General features: G+C 31.9%; 1 protein-coding gene across 4 annotated transcripts; it reads right to left on the bottom strand.

The window, feature by feature from the left end:
• Nucleotides 1–5,140: 5,140 nt before the first annotated feature.
• On the bottom strand, nucleotides 5,141–22,040 carry LOC137821600 (pantothenate kinase 2). 4 transcript variants are annotated; one of them, XM_068626266.1, is made up of 23 exons: nucleotides 21,862–22,040; nucleotides 21,066–21,486; nucleotides 20,301–20,513; nucleotides 20,071–20,123; nucleotides 19,718–19,834; nucleotides 19,140–19,259; nucleotides 18,737–18,831; nucleotides 18,562–18,655; nucleotides 18,329–18,460; nucleotides 17,356–17,468; nucleotides 17,087–17,279; nucleotides 15,805–16,016; nucleotides 14,716–14,760; nucleotides 14,597–14,645; nucleotides 13,442–13,524; nucleotides 12,518–12,634; nucleotides 11,533–11,596; nucleotides 10,762–10,908; nucleotides 10,534–10,692; nucleotides 9,181–9,264; nucleotides 6,867–7,061; nucleotides 6,706–6,777; nucleotides 5,141–5,434 (listed from the first exon to the last, which is right to left on the bottom strand). In XM_068626266.1, the coding sequence occupies exons 2-23, from the start codon at nucleotides 21,364–21,366 to the stop codon at nucleotides 5,345–5,347; spliced, it is 2,748 nt and encodes a 915-aa protein (XP_068482367.1). In that variant the 5' UTR covers nucleotides 21,367–21,486; nucleotides 21,862–22,040; the 3' UTR covers nucleotides 5,141–5,344. The 4 variants fall into 4 exon arrangements, with proteins under 4 accessions (XP_068482367.1, XP_068482364.1, XP_068482365.1 ...); XM_068626263.1 differs by having other exon boundaries at nucleotides 21,689–21,963; XM_068626264.1 differs by having other exon boundaries at nucleotides 21,604–21,893.
• Between the last annotated feature and the right edge of the window lie 1,736 nt (nucleotides 22,041–23,776).

Raw genomic sequence — 23,776 nt, 5'->3', positions numbered from 1 at the left:
ATTTAATTCAAATTTAATTTTTATTATATATATTTATTTTTAAACTCATCTTCCCTATCAAGAGTTGTATAGAACTCTAAGAATCCTCAAACTATCATTTTTCTTAAGTTTCCTCAAGACATATAGCTTAGAATGAAAGTTATAATTTTGGGTGGTGTATGTATTTATTATGGGTGGTATCAAAGAAATCTTTGACTATAATTTTATATGAACTTATTAATAAAAAAGAAGGGTAAAGTAATTGAAATCAAATACGTTGGGATCATATGATTTCTACGTTTTTCTTTATTTTGAATGATAGTAAAAGCATACAATTTGTCTTAATTATGAATTTTTTAAATTCTTATTTAAGTTGTTTTCAATACTATAATTAACAAGAAAAAAATAAACTGAACAATTTAAAAAATTTATCCCATTTTCGTTTCAATTTAATATTTCCATACTTCAATTTTTACACTTATGTAATACTTTTCATTATTCTTTTTCTTTCGTTTTCTTATTATATAACTTCTGTAGTTCTATAATTTCTGTACTTCTATAATTTTCTCTTTCTACATAAAGCAAAAGATGTATCAGCCAATTTCTTTTTCATTTTATTTATAAATATCGTTTCCAAACAGGCGACACTTGAACTAAAAATATTTTCATTTTGTTTACTTACCTTTTATAAAAAGGATGTATAACTTCTCATGTACTTCACTGTAGTAAGAGAAAAAGAACGAGTAAATCACAACTATAACATATGATATTATATATAAAAAGATAGATGATAAAAATGATAAAGGGTTAAGTATATCTTTATATATTAAAACAGATTTCATACATTATTACTCTTCCTTTTATTATTCTACTTTTCATATCTTTTTTCATCAAGCATTTCACTTTTTCACAAAAAGTAGAACATTTCTATGTTTAAGTACACACCATCGGTTAAACTTGTTTGGTATTGTTATCTAATATGTGTGTACATGATCAAGTATGACATTCTTGAATTATAACTTATGAATTAAATATATTATAATCAATTATTATTTACATAATTATTTGGACCTAAACCTCACAAGTGAATGTGTTATTTGATAACATCAATTTGATATTTTTGTATTGACTAAGAATAAATGAATTAATAGGAGTATTTGAAGGATGCTATAACCCTATTTACAAAAAGGATTGAAAACAAGCAAAAGTAGGACTTGGTCCAAAGGTGGTTAATGCTAAACAACCTTGAACATTTTGAAAAAAACCAATTGTCAAATCAACATTCATTAAGACATTACATTCCTATTATTAGCCTGTTGCTCCCCACCAACACAATATAGCTTTCTCACCTTCACATCTGGCTTAAGAAATGATTATCATTTATATTTTTTATCTATTACCACAACTAATTTAGTACAATCAATTATAGTCAACCTCCTCATAAGTGACATCACCTAATGCTCGTCGAACATTGAATAGGGCATAAGAACCAATTTGGAAAAGAATAATTAAAACTAGGCAATTTATTTTTCATCATTGTCTATGATTTGATTTCATTTGGGCCATATAAAATATCTCATCAAATTCTACCCTCCTTTAAAGATTACATTATTCCTATGCTCATAGATGCTCCATAATACAATTGCAATTCACAAATCTTTCCACACAAGATTATGTTTTTTATTTAAAAAGATTAGGTGAAATTGCAAGAAGTGTGTCATTGGTGTGTTATGTTGGATAGATTGGATACCTACCCACATACAACATGCATTCCAAATCCTCAACACGACATAACAAAAATAGATGTTTTGTTTCTTCATGTTGCAGGCATAAAGGGCAAGTAATGCTACTTAAATTGGCTCATCTTCTAACAAAATTTATTTTTGTTGCCATCTTCCCAAGCATAACCCTCCATGCTAATGTTTGGGCATTTGCATTAACAGACTAAAACACACAAAAATTGGAGGAATTAACAATTGTATTACTGTTATGCAAATAGGCATATTAGACTTGACTGAGTAAATCCCTTTTTTTTCTCCATGTCCACTTATTTTGATTATCCGTGTTCAAGTCCTGTTAATTTCATTCCAACAATTCTAATTCTTGTGTAGTTTCCCAAATAAATCTACCCCTTCTCCAATGTAATAGCTACTCCCGTCCGTTGTCCCTCCTAACAGTTATATCATGTACTGTTTTGTTTTGACAAGTTGAAATAGAGTGCAACCTAGGGGACCTATGCATAAGATTAATACCTCCTAGCCATTTATCCTCCAAAAATGAAGCTGATAAAAAAATCCCCAAAAAATGAAGTTTATTTCCATATTCAATTTTCCATATTATATTATTGCCAAACCAACTATCTTTTGCAAATAGTTTCGTAAAATCTCTTTACTACCAAGATTGTTACTTCACTGGTGTGGTTCTGTTCTGGGCACCCTCATGGTCATATTTTCATAGCAATAATTCTCCCCACTTACCCTTTGATTCAACCACTAATCTCCACATCCACTTGGCAAGTAAAACTTTATTGAACCTGCCTATGTCCTTGACACCCAACCCTCCCTCCTACTTTCTCTTACAAAATTGTTTCCAACTAATCCAAGTTATTTTCCTACCCTCACTCCCCAAACTGAAAAATCCTCTGTATATTTGTTAGCATATGACATGCAAAAATTGACACTTTAAAAAAAGATAGATAGTAAAGAGGTAGTGCATTAAGAACATATTTAATGAGACAAAATTTCCCAACAAACGTTTGGTATCTGCCTTTCCACTTTGAGAGTTTAAACCTAAATTTATATATGTATGGCTCCCAAAATTATTTTTTTCTTGGATTTCACCCAATGAGAAATCTTAGATATTTGAAAGGTATGACCATTTTATTACAATTTAAGGTGTTAGAGAAATTGTCCAGTAATTTCCTTTTTATTCCTAAAGCCCCAATAATTGATTTGTGGAAGTTAACCCTCAAACCAGATGCAAGTTCAAAACATCTAAGTATAGCTTTGAACGTAACTATATTTTGGAAGGACTGCTTCTTCTGGCAACTCCAAATGTTCTTCTCTCACCTCTATAAATTTTTTGTATTTCAAAAATGTCCTTTTGTAATATTCTGGATTACGTAGTTCAAAAGTCTTTTTTCCAAATTCATAATTAGCTTCTGGATGATGTAATATGATAGTCTTTCTACATATGCATGATTAGTTTATGGATTACATAATTCGAAAGTATTTTCTAATATGAGAATAACATCCAGATTATGTAATCCGAAAACCTTTTTTCGGATGCATGTCCGGATTTTGGAAGCTACTTTCAAATCCAGACTTCCAGATTATATAATATGAAATACTATTTTTTTTAAATTATATTTCAGATTATACAATACGTAAGCTATTTCCAAATCCGAGATTAGATTCTAGATTATGTGATCCAAAATATATAAATGTATATAATTTTTTTAAAATTTCTTTCGAATTATATATATATATATATATATATATATATATATATATGGAAATGGAATAAGAAGAAAAAAAAATATTTTCACGTTTTTATATAGAGGGAATGACGCTAGAACATATGGAGGCATACAGGAAGAAGCAGTCTTTTGAAAGTTGGTCTCTCCTACAAATAAAGTATCATCCGTATACTAATACATGTGCCAGTACTGATTTTTTTTTGCCTGTTTTGACTCCCAAAGGGTGTGTTTGCTTCCAAGTGTGAGGAGGGAGTGCTTTTTTGTGTTTGTTTCCATGGTTTTGAGAGTGGGGGAGTGGATGGGGAAGAGGGTAGAGGGTTTTTTTCATTCTTCACAAAATGAAGAGATTTGTGGAAATTTATGTAGAATTGTTGTATTTTACCAAAATACCCTTGTGCATGCATTTTATTACAATATACAAAATTAAATATTACATAAATTTATTTATAATTTCAAAAATATTTAATTATACTATTAATAACAACATACAATTATAAATAATGAATGCGTGTTTGTTTATATATTGCGTGTTTGTTTATATATTATTTAAACTTTATAAATATTATATTTTGATAGTTTGAAAGTTAAATATTGTTTTGATGTTGGAAAAGTCCTTGAATGGTATAATTTTTTAAAATGTTTTGATTGAATGATATATATTATATATGAATGATGAAAATTGTATGAAATTGATGTCATACATTTGGGATAATGTATGAGTTGTTATTTGATGGTACATTAAGTATGAAAAACCTATGTTTAATGGAGATCCTCTGGCTTCACTGATGATCTAAGTCATGTAAACTAAGATATCAGGTGGTGAGAAGTTAAGAGTGAGTTCACACACCGAGTCCCGCTGTAGACACTCAGTATTGGATGTTTGAACTTACCCTGATCTTTTCTATTGGATTCGCTGATAATCTTTGGATCAGGTGTTAGTCTCTAATAAGGACATACTTAATGAGTCTTCTGGAAGACGATGGGATTGAAATAAAATCCAATAATTGTGATTGAAAATAGATTCATGTGTGGTCTATATGAATGATGAAATTGGTTTTGAAATTTTATATGTTATGGAATTTCTTTTCATTAGCTTATCCTTGTTTTTCTTGTTGTGTTGTAAATTGCGATGATTGTACTACTTACATGAGCAGATGATCATACAGGTGTCGGAGGGTCTGGAGAACTTTGGGATGTAGTTTTAAATCTTAAATTATTAATATTTGTATTTCTATAAGTCATAATCTTGTAATAGAAATCGGTAGAACTTATATTGTAATAGTTAGATGTATTTTCTGGGGTGTTACATCCTCCCTTAGCCACTATCAAAATGTTTCAAGCAGCCAAATTAAATGTTTTAAGATTGCAAATTAATTAAAAATTTGATTTTACAAAAATAGTTTTTATCAAGATTAATTTAACGTTAATACCTGTTTAAAAAACTATTCTGAGGACAAATTAATAGAAAATTAAACAACTTTTATTCCATTAAAAACCAATTAAAGTTTTAACTTAAAAATTAGTTTTAGACCCATAATTAATTAAGTCCTTGGCGCAGAGCTAAATATATGAACATTTATCTAAAATGACGTTAGCTGATAATTCAATGTGATTTTAAATAATCCAAGGTAAATCCAAAAGTGATTGTACTCACTTACAAAATTAACATTATAACACAGGGAGTGAACAACTAACTATATTGAACACTATTATTCCTCCAAGTTCTGTCTAAGCTTCCGGTACACAATTTGTAATGGCAAAAATATGGATTTGCACTGTGCACAGAAACAAAAAGCATAAAGTAAAATTTATACACCCAGATGATTCTTTCATGTACCCTGTAAGTATACTTATTGAATTATACAATCAACCTGTACATTGAAGCTTTCAACTAACAGGTTCGTATTTGCAAATACAGTCGTATATGTTCCCTTTAACCAATTTTTCAGCCAATCTCTGATTTTTCACCATTGCAAGCTGCCAACAGTTAAATAAATAAAGACAGGTAGAAGGGAGAAAAAATATGTATCAAACAGAGCACTCTATTCACCATAGTGGTATGTAATTAAGCAGTGGAAGCATAACAATGGTAGAAGTGAAGTACTGCGCCGACAGATTAACAATGGCATAAAAAATGAGCTCGTGAAACTGATGATTATAAATCATAAGGATAAGGGCATGGTGAATGCATATGAGGTCATGCCCACATTGTCAGTCAAAGGAACATATGAAGCGCTAGATCTGCTGCTAAGTTATGGTAGTCAGGTTGATGAAGACAGAAAATTTTTGGCAACTTAAACTTCCTCCTAAAGTACAATGTTTCATCTGGAGAATACTCAATAATTGATTGCCCACACCAGGCAATTTATTCAAAAGAGACATCAACTTTGAAAATGGACGCGGGGTGCCACTTTTGTGGACAGAAGCACGAAACTTTAGTCCACATTTTGTTTGCATCTGAGAAAAGTCATAAGATATGGTGTGATTGCTCGAAGTTGGTAGGTACAACGTGGGTGATACCACAGAATGCATTGGAACACTGCAATTTTTTAGTTATAGATAGCTTGAAGGAAGGAAAAGAGATAGGATGGTTTTGTGAGGGGCTATAAACAAGTGTGTTCTCTGATGAAAATTTTGATCATAACTCAAGCACGAAAGAAATTACATTCTATTCGTGGATGTGGGTGAGAGGGTATATTCTATCTTGCTCATATTCATATGCCCAGTGGCAACCTCAGGTGGGACTATGCTTAAAGAATGCCAGTAACAGATGGTGGGCATAATAGGGAACATGTATGCAATTGATGGGTGGAAGAAGAAATCAAAGTCCACATCATTTACCTTGAGTAATTATTTTGGATCGTAAAACAAGATAAACAAAAGAACATGCAGGAGGAGTGTTGTAGTTGCATGAACTTATTGATGAATATAGGTGGTGTTGACTTTTTATATGAGTCTGATTAGAGTTCATTTATACACCAAAAGGGAAGAAAACATATGCTTAATTCTAGATATGCTGCTGGCGAGAAAGATAACGCATATGAAGAATGCAAATCGATTCATGACAATGACTTATGTAGCAACCCCAAGTAGTGGAGTCCTTAACACAAGACAATTATCATAGAAAAGACGACAATAAAGTTTGGAGAAGCATTAAATCAAGTATACTCAACCAAAAACCGAATGATGAAAAAATGCCAGATTAATTCATTAGATTGCAATAATGGCTGTAAACCAGATACCATTACCTTTAAAGCATCACACTTAAACCGAGCATTGAGGTTAGTATGAAGAGCTCTACCCATCCCTTCCAAAATTAACTGCATAAATAAGCTTAATTAGAATAATTTACTCCTTGAAATTGTTAGATCCACAGTACTATTATCAAACACAGATCGACTGCCCCTACCAGATCGGCATCTTTGGCGGCAGCAGCAAGCTCAGAGCTGACCTGTCTTAAGTCTATACACGGACTACCACACCCATTCTCGACAACCATCAAAGGGACCGATGGTGAATTTTCTTTAGAACTATTTGAAGTATTAATCATTGCATCCACAAGCAAGCCTCCGACTTCAGCAGCTCGCCTTAGAATGTCACAATGCTGTAAATTAGAAGAATTAGTTCCCCTCAAAGATGATTCGGTAAAGGTAATATCAACAAATAGACATTTTGAATACGAGGTTGATTAGAAATGAGAAAGAGCACAACTAAACCCCAAAAGTAAACCCAAAAACGAGTATTTTGTCCATATTTTTTAATAATGTAGGACATCTTAAAACACCCTTCACACTTGAGACAACACATTGTGAATTTTGCAGGAATAGCTGGTGGGTGGTCCAATGATGAGTGTGTTCATTACTCACATGTTCATACTTTTTTCTAACATCTTCATTTACATTCATACAATGAACTTTTCTCAATTTTTGTGAATTAATATATTACTATAGCCAAATCTCCTAGGTTCATAGTTGAATAGGCTACTACTGATTTTCTCACATTTTTTGTACAAAAATGGGAGCTTGAAGACTTGAGAAGCAGTAAATCATTACTAGGACGTTTCACTAGCGAGCAGTTTACTAGTTCAGCGAGTGGCACTTGAAAATGACAACTTAACCTTTTGATTTCACTCAATGAGATGAATGTCTATGAGAACAAAAACCCTCAAAAAGGCCAAAGTCATGCCATTTTCGCTTCGTGAAACATAGAAGTCATTGAGCGAAAATTCACTTCATAGGCATTGGACAAAAGGAAAACTTTCCTACAAGAGAAAACATTTGCATTGGTGGGGGATTTTGGTGCATGGACTAGATGTGGAGAGCATTGAAGAGACTTCCAACTTCAAGATTTACATTTTCTTCCTCATTTTTTGTGCTCAAAATGTTCTACCCTTCTGCTTCATGTCGCATGACTGAATCATCTATGTATTTTTAAATTTCATTGCAATGGAAAATGTTTTGAAAGCAGACGAACTAGGGTTGAACAACCAAGGGATTTCATCTTAGCATAAATATTTGATGTCTCGGTCATTCTTGTAGCACTTTCTCTTCGTGGAATTCTTCTATTAAAAAATAACTAAGGGATTAATGTTTCTACAATAAAGTTTAGGCTCTTATACTAAGGAATTAAGGTTAGTAGAATAGTAGTCTAAATGAAAGAGCTATGATAGAAATTATATTAGATTCTTAAAGGCTATTGAGTTGAGTATATGAAATCCAACATCAATGATCTCTTTATCTTACCATCGCCTGCTTTATATGCTTGCAAGTTCTTGGGAAAAACTATAGAAATTCATTTATCTCATTTGTGTTAATGCTAGGATTGTAGTTAGTTTCTTTACATCAATCTTCAATTCAAAATTCTCAAGTCTTTATTACAAATTGTGTAAATGAGTGCAAATTCCTTTGGTGACAACTTGATTTATCAACTATACTACTTCCATTGTTAGCTTGCCAAGAAGTTAACATCCAACATCATGGTTGAAAATAGGCTTTGATATCTTATTAAGATTAGATTAAGACCTAACTCTCAAAAGTCAGCTCAAGAGGGGAGGATTGGCCAAACCTAATCAGGAGTAGTTTGACCATATTCCATGCTAGTGGGGCCTCATAACAAGGTCAACGATACTGGAAACATCTAATGACTCTTTTATAGATAATAAATATTACACAAAATGAGTTCTTCTTTTTGAAATCATGTGAATGCTATACCACTTTATTAGTAAAGGAAGGTTTACATAATAAAATATAAATATTCCTATCCCATTTCATACAGTAATGCAAAAATTTATTTGTAAGAATAGACAAAATAAAAGGGTTAGCAAAACCTCACTTTCCTACCTGGCACCCTGTATTTAACAGAAATTTCAGCACTTTTGTATCTCAAGTCCTTGTGTTCAAATAATTTATTAATTATCAATTACTTGAATGGACCAAGCCAGCTCAAAGGAGGAGGATTGTCCAAGTCTTATAATGAGTATTCATACCATATTCTTAGCCAACGTGGCAAATGTTAACAGTTTCTATAACATAAATACAAATGGAATTTAATGATAGGCATGTTCTACACTAATCTCTAGAACCTTAATATGTTCCCTCTCAAAGGAGATAAAAACGAATAGAGGTGTCTGAATGGTAAGGACATTCACATGAAATTTATAAGGAGCTCTAAAACATAAATTGTAATAGACCAAATTAGAATTCACAGCACAAAAATACACAGACCTTGGCAGCCTCAGCTATAATGTCAGGAAGCTCCATTGCAGTGACATCATTCAAGGCAGGAAGAGAGTTTGCAACCAACACTACCTGGAAGAACACATCTGTAGTTAATGCAGTACCAACATTAACGTTATAGGCATCAGCCAGGGTTGTACAGCAGCCAAGCTAAAAACAACTATAGTGTTTACTTGAAAAATGAAATCTCGATATTCATAAAGAAACCACACCAAAAAGTAGGCAGATTTCACATTTGAGACTGGGGTGGGTCCTACCAATAAATCTCAATACTACCAAAACATATTTAGGGTCCGTTTGGATCCAACGACAGATTTTGAGAGGACGAAGAAATGTACAGAAAATTCACAAATCAAAAAATAAAAAAATAATAAAACACAAGAATCGAGGCAAAAGCATTTTAGTCTTCTTTCTTCGCATATTTGCGAAGAATATGATTAAATATATATATATATATATATATATTATAATTATTATATTAAATATATTAAATATATATTATATTTTTATATTATTAATTCATTCACATTTTATATTTATATTATAATAAAATAAGTATAATTAATTATATAAAACAATATAAATAATAATAATTATTAAAATATTCATAAATATATAAAATGATAATTAAAATAAAATATTAATAATAAATTTTTGAAATAATAAATATAATTAAAAAATTATAAATAATAATTAATAATGATAAAAATAAATAATAGTAAACTTAAAATTAATTTATAATATATATTTTGTAATTATTAAAAATTTACATAATACCATTAAAAAGTCAAAATTACCTTTAATTTTATTTGTATCAAATATTTAATAATATTATTAATAAAAATAAATAATAGTAATAATTAATAACAATAAAAATAAATATAGTTATTTATATAATAATGTTATTATTATTAATTATTAAAAAAATATAAATTAATTAATTATTTTTATTATTCATATATTTTTAAAGATACAGGTAAATTTATAAACTTATATTTTACATCTTTTAAAAATATTAAAAATTTTCACACAATCATCACATCATTCACCAAATTCAATAAATTTTCTTTACAAATCTACTCTAACATACCCAAATCCAAACAATCTCACTTTTCTCTCAAATCACTCCAAATCCACTCCCTCAAATCTCCCCCTTAATTCAAACACACCATTAGTAAACTAAACATTTATTATTAGTAGTAATAGCTGAAATTCAAATCAAATTATTATTATTATTATTATTACTACTAATGATAATAATACTGGAAGGGGATTTAAGATAATAAAAAAAAAACCTTTGCTGTCCAATACAGAAGTCCAAAATATAGGAAGCCAACTTACTTCAGTCCCACGGCGGAGGAGCTCCCTAGCTAGTGGAAGCATCCCTAGAACAATGTCAGCACCTGAGTTGTCTACAAAGAGTAAAGCTCTCTTGTGGCGAGGATTTTTCTTGTTTCTGCCCCCTAACATCCTCTCTTTAAAGTCATCAAAATCATCCACCTATATTAGAAATAATTAGTCAGTATTGAACCATCAACTACCCAAACAAACATGTTTAATTGCACTTACCCGCCAAGGTCTACGCATTTTATTGCGACTCATTCTGTAAATTTCAATAATAGTTCCTTTATGATAGAGATCCACACATGCACGAGATCCCCAGTCAAAAATGTTTGCCGCAAGAACACCTTCAATTAGTGTAAGCAGTCTTGATTCCTGAAACAAAGGAGGGTTTCATAGTACATTAGAAGCTGGGATTTCTCATTCCACCAGCAGAACCAAAAATACTACATATTTGTATACGAATTACAGTGTGCACCAGCATAAAGCTAACTAATGCATTTATACCATCACTAGCAGAATTGAAAAATACTACATATTTGTGTATGAATGGACCAGTATGCTACCAGCATAAAGCTAACTCATACAATTATGCTTTCACCTTAAGTAGTCAAACACAGTTTCTTTAAAAGGATATATTATTAATTAGATAAAAACCACTTGTTACAAATATGGGTTCATTATGTTAGAGATATGATGTGATTTGATAAGGCAATATCTTGCCAAATATCTCCCATTATTAGAGATATTGTTTTGGTTCCTTATTATTATATTTCTTCTGTATTATAAATAAGAATACTCATGTCATGTGTGTACCCAATACACGAAATTCAATATATTTTTCTTCTTGATTTCTCCCTCCTCAACATGATACTAGAGCAGTATCATCCTTCCTGACTTGTTTTGACACTAGTCCCTTTCAACACCAGTCATAATACAATACATGAAAGAATAATATTGACTCCTCCCAATTCCAACATGCTAGATTAAGAAGATTACCTCATCCATACTATCAAGTTCCACCAGCAAGTCAGGTAAAACAGCGAGTGATGCCTCATTTTCCCTATTTTACACAGAATCCAAACAAATGAAGTTTTTATAAAATGTAGGAAATTGTCCATAGAATATAGCCATGAAAATGACATAAAATGAAGTTTACATTGCCTGCATGAACTTCTTTATTAAATAAAGAATATTTATATATTACAAAAACACAGTGAGCCTTGCTTGGACCAACAGAAATGTTTGTCTTGTGATTAGGTCATGGGTTACAGTAATTGTAATAGCTCCAGTTCTTATGTGGGTAAGCATTTGGCTGTGTATATATGATCCACGTCCAACCCAGATCCCATGGCGTGAGCAACGTGCAAGCCACCCTTTACTTTGTTTTCAGATTCAAATTGCAAATCCAAAAGGGCATAAATAAAATATATACATTAAAAAAATCCAAAATTTAAGGACCAATGGGCTATGAACAAGGTTGGATATATATATATATATATATATATATATATATGTATATATAAGAAAAATCAAGATATTTTTACTTGAGGAGAAAAAAATCAAAACAAATCTTGATGAATATAATTTCAATTAAGGGAGTTCTTTTGCACCTTAAAAAGAATTCAATAAGGCATAAAAATAAAAGAATAATCAGTCCCCCTAAAACAATAATAAAAGTAGACTTGGATTTCCATTTTAGCCTCTCGAAGGATATGTACTGATAGTATTAGGAGAATGAGTAGCAAAAACAGAAATTACAAGGAAGCACACCACAAAGAATCAAGAGCCGTGATTTTCCCTTTCTTCCAATTTTACCATGTAAATGAAACTTTAATATTCTTAGCTAATTACCATTGAGCTAAGTAAATTGCTTTAGGAAAATTTGCACACATAATGAGGGACTTAAAAAGGCAATTCAACTACATCACGAACACAGGAAAGACCCCATTTTTATTGTCTTCTACATAAAAAGGGTGAATACCTCTGCTTTATACTTCTGTAGGCATCAACAAACTGGAATTCCCTCAAGCATTCTTCCCTCATTTCCAAGAGGTTGGCGAGGCCTAACTTCCCATATGCCGAAGGCTCCTCCATCAACCTATTCAGTTTGTGGAGATATTTGATCAGTGACAAAAGCTCATGCTAAGGATAGTCTGACTCTTTTTAAAAGAATAGGGAAAAAAAGCTTATTCTTATGTTTGGTCTATGAATTTTAAGAATATATAATTTTCAAGCTTGGCTTCTAAGAGTGGATGTAAGTCACAAGTTATCACCAAAACACCATGGATTTGGTTTACATTCTCGTCTATACCAATTCTCTTTAACTTACATCAATTATTTGATTAGCAATGTCTTATGTTGGACATTTGAATTTGATTTTACATGAAAATTGACACCATATTTCCTCAACTTGGTTAAAATTTTCATAAACTAGATTACTTTCAAAGAATGTTGTGTTAAGAATCAATATTCCTCCCCTAGTGGTCTCCATTTTCCAATCCAGTATGACTTCTGTAACTTTTCATCAAGCACACGTGGCCATTTTTTTCACATGCTACAAAATTAAAAACACAGGTTTGGGAGAGTAGACAGAGGTCAAAGTACCCATTCTAGAAAACTTGACATGATCAAAGCAAGTCAGTTGCATCCAAAAGCAAAGTCATGGCGCTCAGAAACTTGAGTTGCTCATCATACTTTGTATTTGTTAATGAGTATTAAAAACCATGAAATATGCTGCAAGAGCACTAGATCCACAATAAATATTTAAAACTAATCCAACTAATTAAAGACAACACAGAAAAACTCTCAAATGGTAATTAATAAGTTCACAACAAGATAAGCAGAGTAACCCATGCATCAATAATAAAAGTAAGCCATCAAAACAGGAATGTTATGTCAATATTACCTGGCCAAGTGGGCTGAAAATGCACGAGCAAAAGCATCACCCCTTCTTTTGGCATCATCAGTTCCACCTTCACTTGCTACCGCCTATCATGTTTTAATTGGGAATCTCACAATCATAAACTACTTTCTAACAATTTGGCCTTAACGGTTTACTTTCAACAAGATGATCCATGCATTAGAAGTTGGAACTATACACAACACCGAGAAAGCCAAGGTTTGAATGTAACCCTTCAACAAGCTCAATGCTTAATTAAGACCCAGTCTAGTTTCGGAAAACATTTTGATTTCATCTATATTTTTCACCAATACTAAAAAAAGTCTTGTTTTCACTTTGTTTCCTTTTTTAAAGATTCAAAAATAACTTTTTTTTATTTACAAAATTTCCTGCACAAATCTTCAAAAGCAGGAAGCAAAATAGTGTAGCTTTGTATTTATTAGTATAAAAGGAATGAAATAAAAAAAAAATCTCAAATCAGACAGAACTTACAAGATATATACAAAAACAATTACATAGTGTGATCTAACTGATTTTCAGAAAATTATGAAATCTAAAACATAAATAATGATCTTCATTCAGCAAATAGTATATCAATCATTCAATGTTGTAGGTTCACGTACTAGACAAGCTCACCTCTTACCATTTTATATATCTAATTCGGAGACTAGTAGGCATTTATTTTAACACTATCCAGCTGCAATATTACTGGTAAGCCTCATTGTTACCTTTGGTGAATTGTGGAATCATCCATTAAGCAAAAGCAATATATACTGTCAGCCAGAGGTTTTAAGACCACTGACAGAAAATCTCTTAAATTAGTTTGCAATATTCACAATTATTCCAGTAATATAGTGATCATGTTGGTCTCTATGGTGCTCAGGTAATATTTTAGGCAAGGTTTTTACATTTTAGTAATGGGAATGCAGTGAATTTGGCATGCTTTACTGTTTTCTGGTGTTTGGATTTCTGAATTTCTTTTAGAAGGGCATATTATTCTCTTTATTGCAAGTAGAACCTAAGGTTATATTGCCTTTTGGTTTCTTATCATGTGTACAGGCGTGTCCAATAAGCCAATCTTAATGTGTTTAAACATTTGAGGGATACAAAGGGACACAAGCATGAACACAGGGTGTTCGAACTTTCAAAAAAACTGATTACCTTGTCTACAAGATCTGACAAATGCTCTGATAAAATGGTGAGCCAATATCTACACGAGATACAAACTATTAGCTTAAGAAGAAAGACTATGATCTATCAAGTACAGATAAATTTCTTACTCTAGTTCACTGTTATCTGATAGGTCAATTGTATTTGGCTCATACCTGTAAAGAGGGGAATTCAATACTTATTAAAAACGAACGAAGGTAAATTATGATATCATATATATAATCACTTGGAAAAACCAATGAGTGAGCAAGCAAACAATAGCCAATAACTACAACGTAAACATAACTCATAGGAGTAGTTTGTCATGACAGAGGACCAATCTTGACCTTTAAATCTTATCTGAAGGATAAAGTTTGACAATTACATAAAAAAAAATTATAATGAACATTTACTCGTACATTAAACCAGTATATATCATAGTTATCAATCTTGGATAACAATGCACAACATCTAGCTTTTGAAACCACCATGGCAGGAGGTGAGAAGATTTCCATTTTAACTATTATAAAACAAAAAAAGTTATGCTATACATAAATAGTAAATCCAAAAGAAACAAAATTAAAGGAATTTCCCATAAATAAAGTCAGTTTTCACATGCAATCACCATGATAATTAAGTAGAAGAAGAACATAACAACTTAGATAAACATTAGTAAAAAGTAAATCAGGAGGTTTAAAAGGAAGATAAAAGAATGCAAGCAGAAAACAGGAAAAATAAGTCCTAAAAGGTATGAAAGAACAGGGGACCAAACAAAGGCAACTTCTGTAGTGGAATGGTCAAGGAAAAAGGGTTTCATATCCTATTTTTGTTTCAGAAGCAAAGAATGCATTAGAAAGAGGAGAAAACATAAATTACTCCAAAAATATCCTAAACAACATTTTTCAAGGATAAAAATGGATGTTCGATATTACGTGGTAGCACCATTATAGCATGCAAAAAGCTGGTATTTTGGCTGTGCTGCTATTGCCTTGCAAAGGCTGCCACTCAGAAGCGCTCCCTATTTGAATTAGATAGCAGCTCAGGTCCAGCGCTGTTGTAGCACACTGCTGACTTCTATGGCATATATAAGTATGGATGTATATGCAAACACACATATCTTTATTGCCATATTTAGCAATATAAATCACCAAAACAAATAAAAACATGGGATGCCAAAAGATGAAAACAATGATCTCGGAGCATTCAGTGATCGTGCTTACAATTTTGGGTCTGCTAGTAATGGAAACACCTCCAATGTTGGTACTAGATGAAGAACACCGACATTTAGAGCACTTGCATCAGATCGCAGAGTACTTCCTTTTGACAGAGGAACCTCAAAACCCCCAAGTCCAGTAGTTCCAGCAAGTGGAGTCATTGGCACAGGTGCAGTAATCTCAGTTCCCTTCCGCAAAAACTTCTCCATCCATGAAATCTGCATTGAAAACTCTAAATCATAAATTTCTAATCGATTGAGCCACTTCAGAACTTAAGAAAATAACTCTCAAAACTCAATGACATCAAAGTCATAATGATCTGGAAGAATTTGCAAGAAATGATAAAATCGAACGAACAAGAACTCAAACTAAGCTTTAACATACATGCTCACTTGCATCAGTGTGAGAAATAGAAAATGAGAGGAAAATGTGTGTGAAAAAAAGGGAGAGAAAAGAAATAAAGAGAAAGAAAACTGACTCCGAAATCTACAACTCAAACTGAACATGAAAAAGAACATCATGATTGCAGTCATACAGTTTAGGATTTTATGATGGTGATTGCTTACTTGCAGTGACATGCAACTGATTGCAATCATGCTTTAATTATAGTCTGGTGTAATGGACTGAACACTAAAAATGCTACAATATGATACCCATAGAGATGTTAGTGTATAATACCACATAACCATACATAACAAATACAATCTAACCACCTCATTTCCTATGCATTCTAATTTCAACCAAGTCTATAATTAGAATTTGATTATTTTATTTTAGCACAGAAACATGCACTTCTTAACACCTTTTAACTCTTAACTTTTCAATTTATGATCTCATGCCAGATAGTTAGAGGTACTTCCATCATCCATTTCCATGTTCCTCACATTCTGTCTTTGGCAGCCATCCAAATTGGTAGGCAATTGTTCCAACTCAATTGAATATGATTCCAGGTAAAATCATTTTACATTATTCTATAGGAATCTTGTCAACGGAGTTACTTAAGCTATTTTATTATTGCAGCATCAAGATGAACATCCAACACAAAAAAAGTGGGTCGACCTTGTTGATTGTAATGGAATTGATGCTCCAAAAAGTACACCCTATAAATTGACTTGAGAGTTATGGTAGGATTAACTATTGTTGTAAGCTGTCTATGTGGAAAGTTAAGCAAAACCAAACATGCTAAATTCATAACTGAGAAGTCTAGCAGAAAAACATCTAAAGATTATCCATATATCTTAAGCAAGACACCAGCATATGTTAGAAATTTCCAATCCCTATCACTTGCCTTCTCATTCAAATCTCCAAGCGGTGGGCCATGAATCTTGCCTCCTGTATACGGAGCACCCATTGGAAACCTTTCCACCAACTGATGAACCATGAGGTCATCTAAACCATGCTTCTCATAACTCATAAATGCACCTAAAGCTCCCAGAAATCCTTCGTGTCGCAGGAACATTGCTTGTGCTTCTCCATTTGACCTAAATGAGAAATAATATAATGAATCAACACAGTAATTTAATAGAAAGAAAGAAATATAGTTATGCCTTTATGTACCAGAAATGTACTGCGAAAGAAATAGTGTCCATGGTATAGGCATGACCCCTTATAAAAAATCCACCAAAAAAGATTCGCTTCAATCGAAATCGCAATGCATTCAAGTAAGCTATCTACAGAGATGAAAAGAACATCAGTTGGGTACCTTCTAGAAGAACAAAAAATAGAATAGAACGTGAAAATTACTGAAGATGGATGCCTAATAATGCTTCCATGTGTCACCAAAGCTAATTTTGATTTAGGAGTTGTGTTTCCTTCAGGTTGCATTTAGATAAAGTAAACTACGTCCAGAAAATCTTATTTAAAAATCAATCTATTATCTTTTAAATGTTGAGAGAAAAAGGTTAGCAAATTTTCAAAGAACTAGAATGAAATTATGTAAATATAAGTTGGATGATTAAAAGAAAAAAAGAACTTGTTTTCCATATATTTGTACAAAAGCTTCTAGAAAGAATATTCTTTCAACAGTAATTTCTATTAATGTTGCTAGAGACCGAAAATAATTCATGAGCCTCTATGTAGTCCTTGACATCATACCCTATGTAGTCAAGAATTTAATTCTTCGACTCCCATTCTTCCAATCAAAGGTTTGAGTTTCAAATCAAGGTAGATAATAGGACCATTAATGAGCCCCCACCTAAAGCTCAAACCCTTAAAATAGTTAGTCCTCCACTAATATGATCTAGAGGGGGTCAATATAATTTGAGTTATAAAAACCCAAATTTTGATCTTACCAACTTCCTCAAACTGAATATCAACCCCCTCCCTTCCGTTTTCTCATCACCCATACATAAATTTTAAGTGAAATTTGCAATATTCAATTTATTAAATACAAAGAACTTCATTTTTACACGTCTAATTTATAAAAGTGTTCCTTGATATTTTAAATAACGAATTGAAAAATGGAATAAGCTGAATGAGATAGTGTAAATGTATGTATGAAAAATGGTAAAATTATAGTAGTCAACTCAACCTGGCCAATATTGTATGAAATCATCCTTAGAAGAGAAAGTGATATATCTTCGGGTCTGTATTCTTCAAGCTCTTTTTTTTCTGATATTGTTTTGCCAAAACTTGAGGCAATAGTGGAAGCTGATAGGCCAATCTAGTACAGTTTATTTATACCAGGAAAACTCGGTTAAGTTGGAACAGTTTCACTCCATGATGAATATTTATAGGGAAATAATAATAGCTGAAAATTTTTACCTTAGAATAGTCCAAACCCCCATATATATCCCCAACTAGCATGTCCATACTTCTATTATCTCCTTTCTGACTCAGCTCAAGCAACTCATCAAAACTGAAATTCATTCATCACCTTATAAATACTCAGTAGTTCAAAAATAGCAATATATAAGAACAACAAGTCAATGAAAATGACCTCTTGCACTTTGTTAACAGTCTTCCCAAACCCCAATAAGTACCACCCCCGACATTTGTCCCACTAACCCTCTCAAATTTCCCATCTCCATCAACCTATAAGAACAGAAATTAGAAGTCCGGATAAGAACATATTGGACTTTTGGCTCAATTTGGATAAACTTCTCAATAAATACCTACAAGAGAAGAAAATTAGAAAATAAAAGAATCAAGCTTCACCCAGAAGTTAAAATCATCGTCTGTACCTCAATTTTTTTATTAAGACACTCCTCTTTTAACTTCTCCAAAAGCTAAGAAGCTTAAGTTAATTTTAACTTCTGGGAGAAACTTGATTCAGTTTACCAAAGAATATATCCATGGAGATAAAAAAAATTGATTAAATAAGGAAAAAAGACAAAATGTACCTTGATCATGCTAACACCAGATCCAATATTGACCAGAAGATAAGGGAATAAATCATTGGGTTCAATTTGAACAAACTCTTTGTGGCCCTCCATGTGTGTGAAAGCTTCATGACGAATTGCCTACTAAGTGGTAGAACTTCTAATCAGAAATTATTGACAGTGAAAAGAAAAAATGCAGATCAGTCAACACGAAAAACTATTACCATAAAACATATTGGTCATATATTCCAAACTAAAAGATAGAACTGCCACAGGTCAATGACATAAAGGATTAACATAGTTCTCAATCAGATCTTGGTTGGTAACAAGAACCATATAGTGTCAAGACGGAAAACAGAGTATAGTCACCTATAGCTATATAAAAATTTACACAAAAAGCACAGGCCAGTCTTGTTAATTAATTGGCTGTTTACCTTTAAAACAAGGGGAAAACACGATAACATGACTGTAAAAAAAAGCAAATTTATAGTTTCCTTTTAATCTTTATTTATTTCTTATTGTCTATTAGTTGCTCATATCTAGCTCAGTTGACCTAAATAAAATGCAAGTGAAACAAAAAATTAGAAGAAGGGATCCACCTTAAGCAAGAAGTTAGCTCCAGCCACAAGGCAATCCATTTCATCTTCTTTGTCAAGACTAACCCCAAGTCTTTCTTTGAAAAGGTCAGCGTACTTGTATGCTCCACCACCAGTAGCCTTTGCCACAAAATGAATTCGTTATTGTTGTACTTCAACAACAGCAAAAGACAAAAAAAATACTTATCCTTTTTCCAATAACTACATCTGGATGAGATAAGTGGCAAAAAGATACAGCTTTTATTGAGCAATCTAAAATAAATTATGATTGATGATTTGAAGAAATGATATATTCAGAAAAATAAAACAGAATCTTCTCAATAAATATAAACAACAGTCAGAGACTCAATAGTTACCTTAATTATGCCATTCTGGTCAGTCAAACCATCAGAGTATCGTGGCTCCAACCCTATAGCCAACAAAAGAAGTTCAAAATCATAAATTCATTGTCCTGTGTAAAAGTATTTAGATATGTATAATGTAGTGAAATTGACATAGGAATAGAAGATTACAAAATGAAATTGAATGCACATTACTATTTTAGAAAACAAATGATGAAAATAATAAACTAAGCAAGACTACCTACCACCACAGTGAAGCTGCTTTGAATGAATGAAATCCAAGCACTCATTAATCTTTCTCGTTTCAAACTTCACAAAGTGTAGCCTTCCACCAAGGATAGGGTAGCTTCTCCTGTTACCATTAGAAAACCCCAGCCGCTCTTTCACACTTCTCTTCCTTTTATCATCCACTGATTGGTCTTCATGTCTTGAAAAGTACACTAACTTTATCAGAGATCCTGCACATATGATCGAATAAGATTAAGTTTCAGAGTTCAGACATATTCCACAGGCTACCAGTCATTTATTTTCCCTAAATTAATACAGAATTGAGTCAATTTACCGACTGTATTTCCTTAAGGACAACAAACTGTGAAGAACCCAAAAAGAAAAAAAGTCAAACTGTGATAGGCCCTGTCATAGTATTTATTTAGTTATTCTTTTTTCTCCACCAGAGCTCTCAAGGGACAACACAAAAACACTAGAAATAAGGGACACTACCAGGTGGAAAGCCTAATAAAAGAATGATATAAAACGCGAGGGAAAGAGAACAAAAACCCTTTAAGGTTTAATAATGGAGGCCTCAAAAGATTGTAATATACTAGCAGAAATTGCCAATTCTAACTCTCAACTCCCACCAAAAACGAAACACAACAAAAACCGCTAGGCATCAAAAGGAACTGAAAAAATATCATTAAGTATACATAATAAAACTCCAACAACAAAAAGACACCAAATAAATTGCGGCACTATGAATTAATTCTAATAAACAGCAACTATTATATATATACCTCCAATGTCAAGTGCTAGGTGCGACAAATCATCAGATTGATTAGGCAACAAAATGGTGGGATACTTCTCCTCCTCATTCCCTTGAATCTCAGCTTTGCTCACATCAAGTTGAGGCCTCGAACCCGACCTGTGCATGGAATTGGCAGGCGTAGGAGCCATCTCTCTTTCCCCTTCACCACTCTCCAGTTGCGTGCGTGCGATGTTACTGTTGTTCTCACTGTCCTGCTTCTGCAATTTCTCTTCTTCGATAGTTCCAATAACTTGGTTTTGTTGCTGTTCCTTTTCTACAGAACCAGCCATCTTATATAAATTCAGAACCACCCAAAACTAAACCAAACCAATCCAAACTCGCTCCCTAACCCCACCAACCTGCCTCCCTCCGTCACTCCCCTATATTTGGTCACTGGTCCTTTACCTATCCTACATTCGCACAAACAAACAAACAACCAGCGCAAATATTTTATCCATTCCATGCTAAAAATAAAAACAAATAATTCTATATTACATAATACAATGTCAATTACTATTTACTACTACCAGAAAAATTAACCACTACGCATTGCGATAACGGAGAAGCCATTTTTACGTCGACGAAACGATAAAAAAAAAATATAATGCAAACCACGAATTGAATTTGGATCTCGGAGGAAATGGAATTGTGCAGTTACGCGCCGACGAAACTGGTTTGGAATTTATTGAAAGGTCAGTGCATGAATGAATGTGTGAGAAGGAGTAGAGTGGGAAAGTGTTCCTTCCTAGATCAAAGGCTAAACAAGAATAGGGGTAATCATGTACCAAACATTCCGATAGAGAGAGAGTGGTTATGTAATTGCAGAGTGCAAACGGTGCCATGAATCAATCATACGGTGATTGGAGTTCCACGCGCGTGTAGTCTACTCCATGTTCGTCGTCACTTCGGTACACTCACTTGTATCTACGCGCCCATACAGAGCGTGCTGTTCGGTTTGCTTGTTATTTTTTCATTATTATTATTATTTTCTTTTTTATAGTCCTGGAATTAAACTTAAATTATTACTATTATTATTATTATTATTTACTTTGTAATTAAAATTAGTTTGTAAAATTTAAAAAAATATTTAATTTAAAACTTTTAGAAATTAATTCTCATATAAATTAAGTCTAGTTTAAGAAAAAATTAATTACTTTAGAAAAAATGTATGAACTTCTGAAATATATCTTTAAATAATTTGAGAATTTTAGAAAATAATTTCAATCATCATTAAATATTGTAATATTGTCAACAGATATTGATGTGTAATAAAAGAAAGTATGATGAGACTTAATTATTTATTGTTAATACATAATTAATTTGTATAAATGTCAGTTGTAACAAAATATCATATCTCGTCACTATTAAAAGAAGATAATTGAATTTGACATAAAAAGTATTTTGATATATGAGTTTGAGATTACTCTCAAATTTTCAAAGACAAAATATCAAACAGTGTGCCAATAATATCATTTATTTTTTGTTAAGCATGAATAAAAGGCAAGCATGTTAAAACTTCTTTTTAAAACTATCAATGAAATTATGAAATTTCTATATAAAGATTTCTTGAGTTTATACATTTAAAACTTTGTCCATTAATGGTAAATGATATGATTTCGTCATGATAAATAACTACTTTAGATAGATATTGTGAAATTTTTACACCATAAAGATAAGACTTTTAAAGTCTTTCACAAAATTTGTAATCGTGTTTCAAATGAAAAAGTCTATAAATGATTTCTATAAATGAAAACTTGAGTTTTTTTTTTATTAATCATAATTTCTTAACGCTAAAATACCTTAATATAATGATATTATAATGCAAATTCTAGTCCTACATTTTCTTAGGTAGAAACAATAAACATAGTTTATTATTTGCAAAACATAATATACATTAGACTATTGATTAAAAAAAAACTTCACATGAATTCTAGAAAGACAAGAAGTCCAACATTTTTTTTCATCATTTTGGGATTCAATGTTTCATCCTCAATACCAATGAGAGTATGAGAAAGTTTGACTACAAAAGTGAATCTTCCTTAGATATTCTAAAGTATATAAGACTCTATAGAGTCTACAACTTTAAAACATCAATAGTTGAACAAGTCATTCATGTAAGATTCAATGACCATAAGTTTGCTAAGAAATTACTAGAGTTAGACGATTATTTTGTAGATTTAAACTTGCAAGAATAGTTGTAAAAGACAAAGACAAAGACATACATATAAGCTTCTAAAGACTCGATAGATGATCTAACTAAGAAAAAAAAATCAAGTGGGTGTAATTCATAAATGGTGAAGCATCATCCAACAAATGTCATCATATGCAATCCAAACGAAGGTTTAAGGACAATATCACCCTACAAAGATCAATTTATGTTGATATCAGAGCTAAAAAAAATTAATGAAGCATTAGATGATGAAATTTGGGGCAAAGCTATACAAGAAATGCTTAATCAATTTTAGAAAAATGACGTATGACAACTATTAAGTCCACATCAAAACATGTCAATCATTGATTCCAAATACGCATTTAGAAACAAATTTGACAAGATAAGTTGTGAGAACAAAGTTGTATTAGTAGCTAAGAAATACTCACAACAAGAAGGTATAGATTACATTGGAACTTATGTCCATATTGTTATATTAAAAGACAATTCGCATTTTTCTAGCATCTATTGTCTTCCATAAAATGAGGCTT

This window comes from Phaseolus vulgaris, chromosome 9 (genome assembly GCF_000499845.2).
Source record: "Phaseolus vulgaris cultivar G19833 chromosome 9, P. vulgaris v2.0, whole genome shotgun sequence".
NCBI lineage: Eukaryota > Viridiplantae > Streptophyta > Magnoliopsida > Fabales > Fabaceae > Phaseolus > Phaseolus vulgaris.
This window is presented reverse-complemented; position numbering and strand designations above follow the sequence as displayed.

Bases quoted from the DNA above. Each gene is read 5' to 3' on its own strand.
- LOC137821600 (XM_068626266.1), bottom strand. From the start codon at position 21,366: ATGGCTGGTTCTGTAGAAAAGGAACAGCAACAAAACCAAGTTATTGGA. The intron at 20,514-21,065 runs GTATATATATAA...TCATATGTGCAG, and splicing joins CCTAGCACTTGACATTGGAG to GATCTCTGATAAAGTTAGTG. The intron at 16,017-17,086 runs GCAAGTGATAGG...TTTTCAATGCAG, and splicing joins TTGGAGATTTGAATGAGAAG to ATTTCATGGATGGAGAAGTT.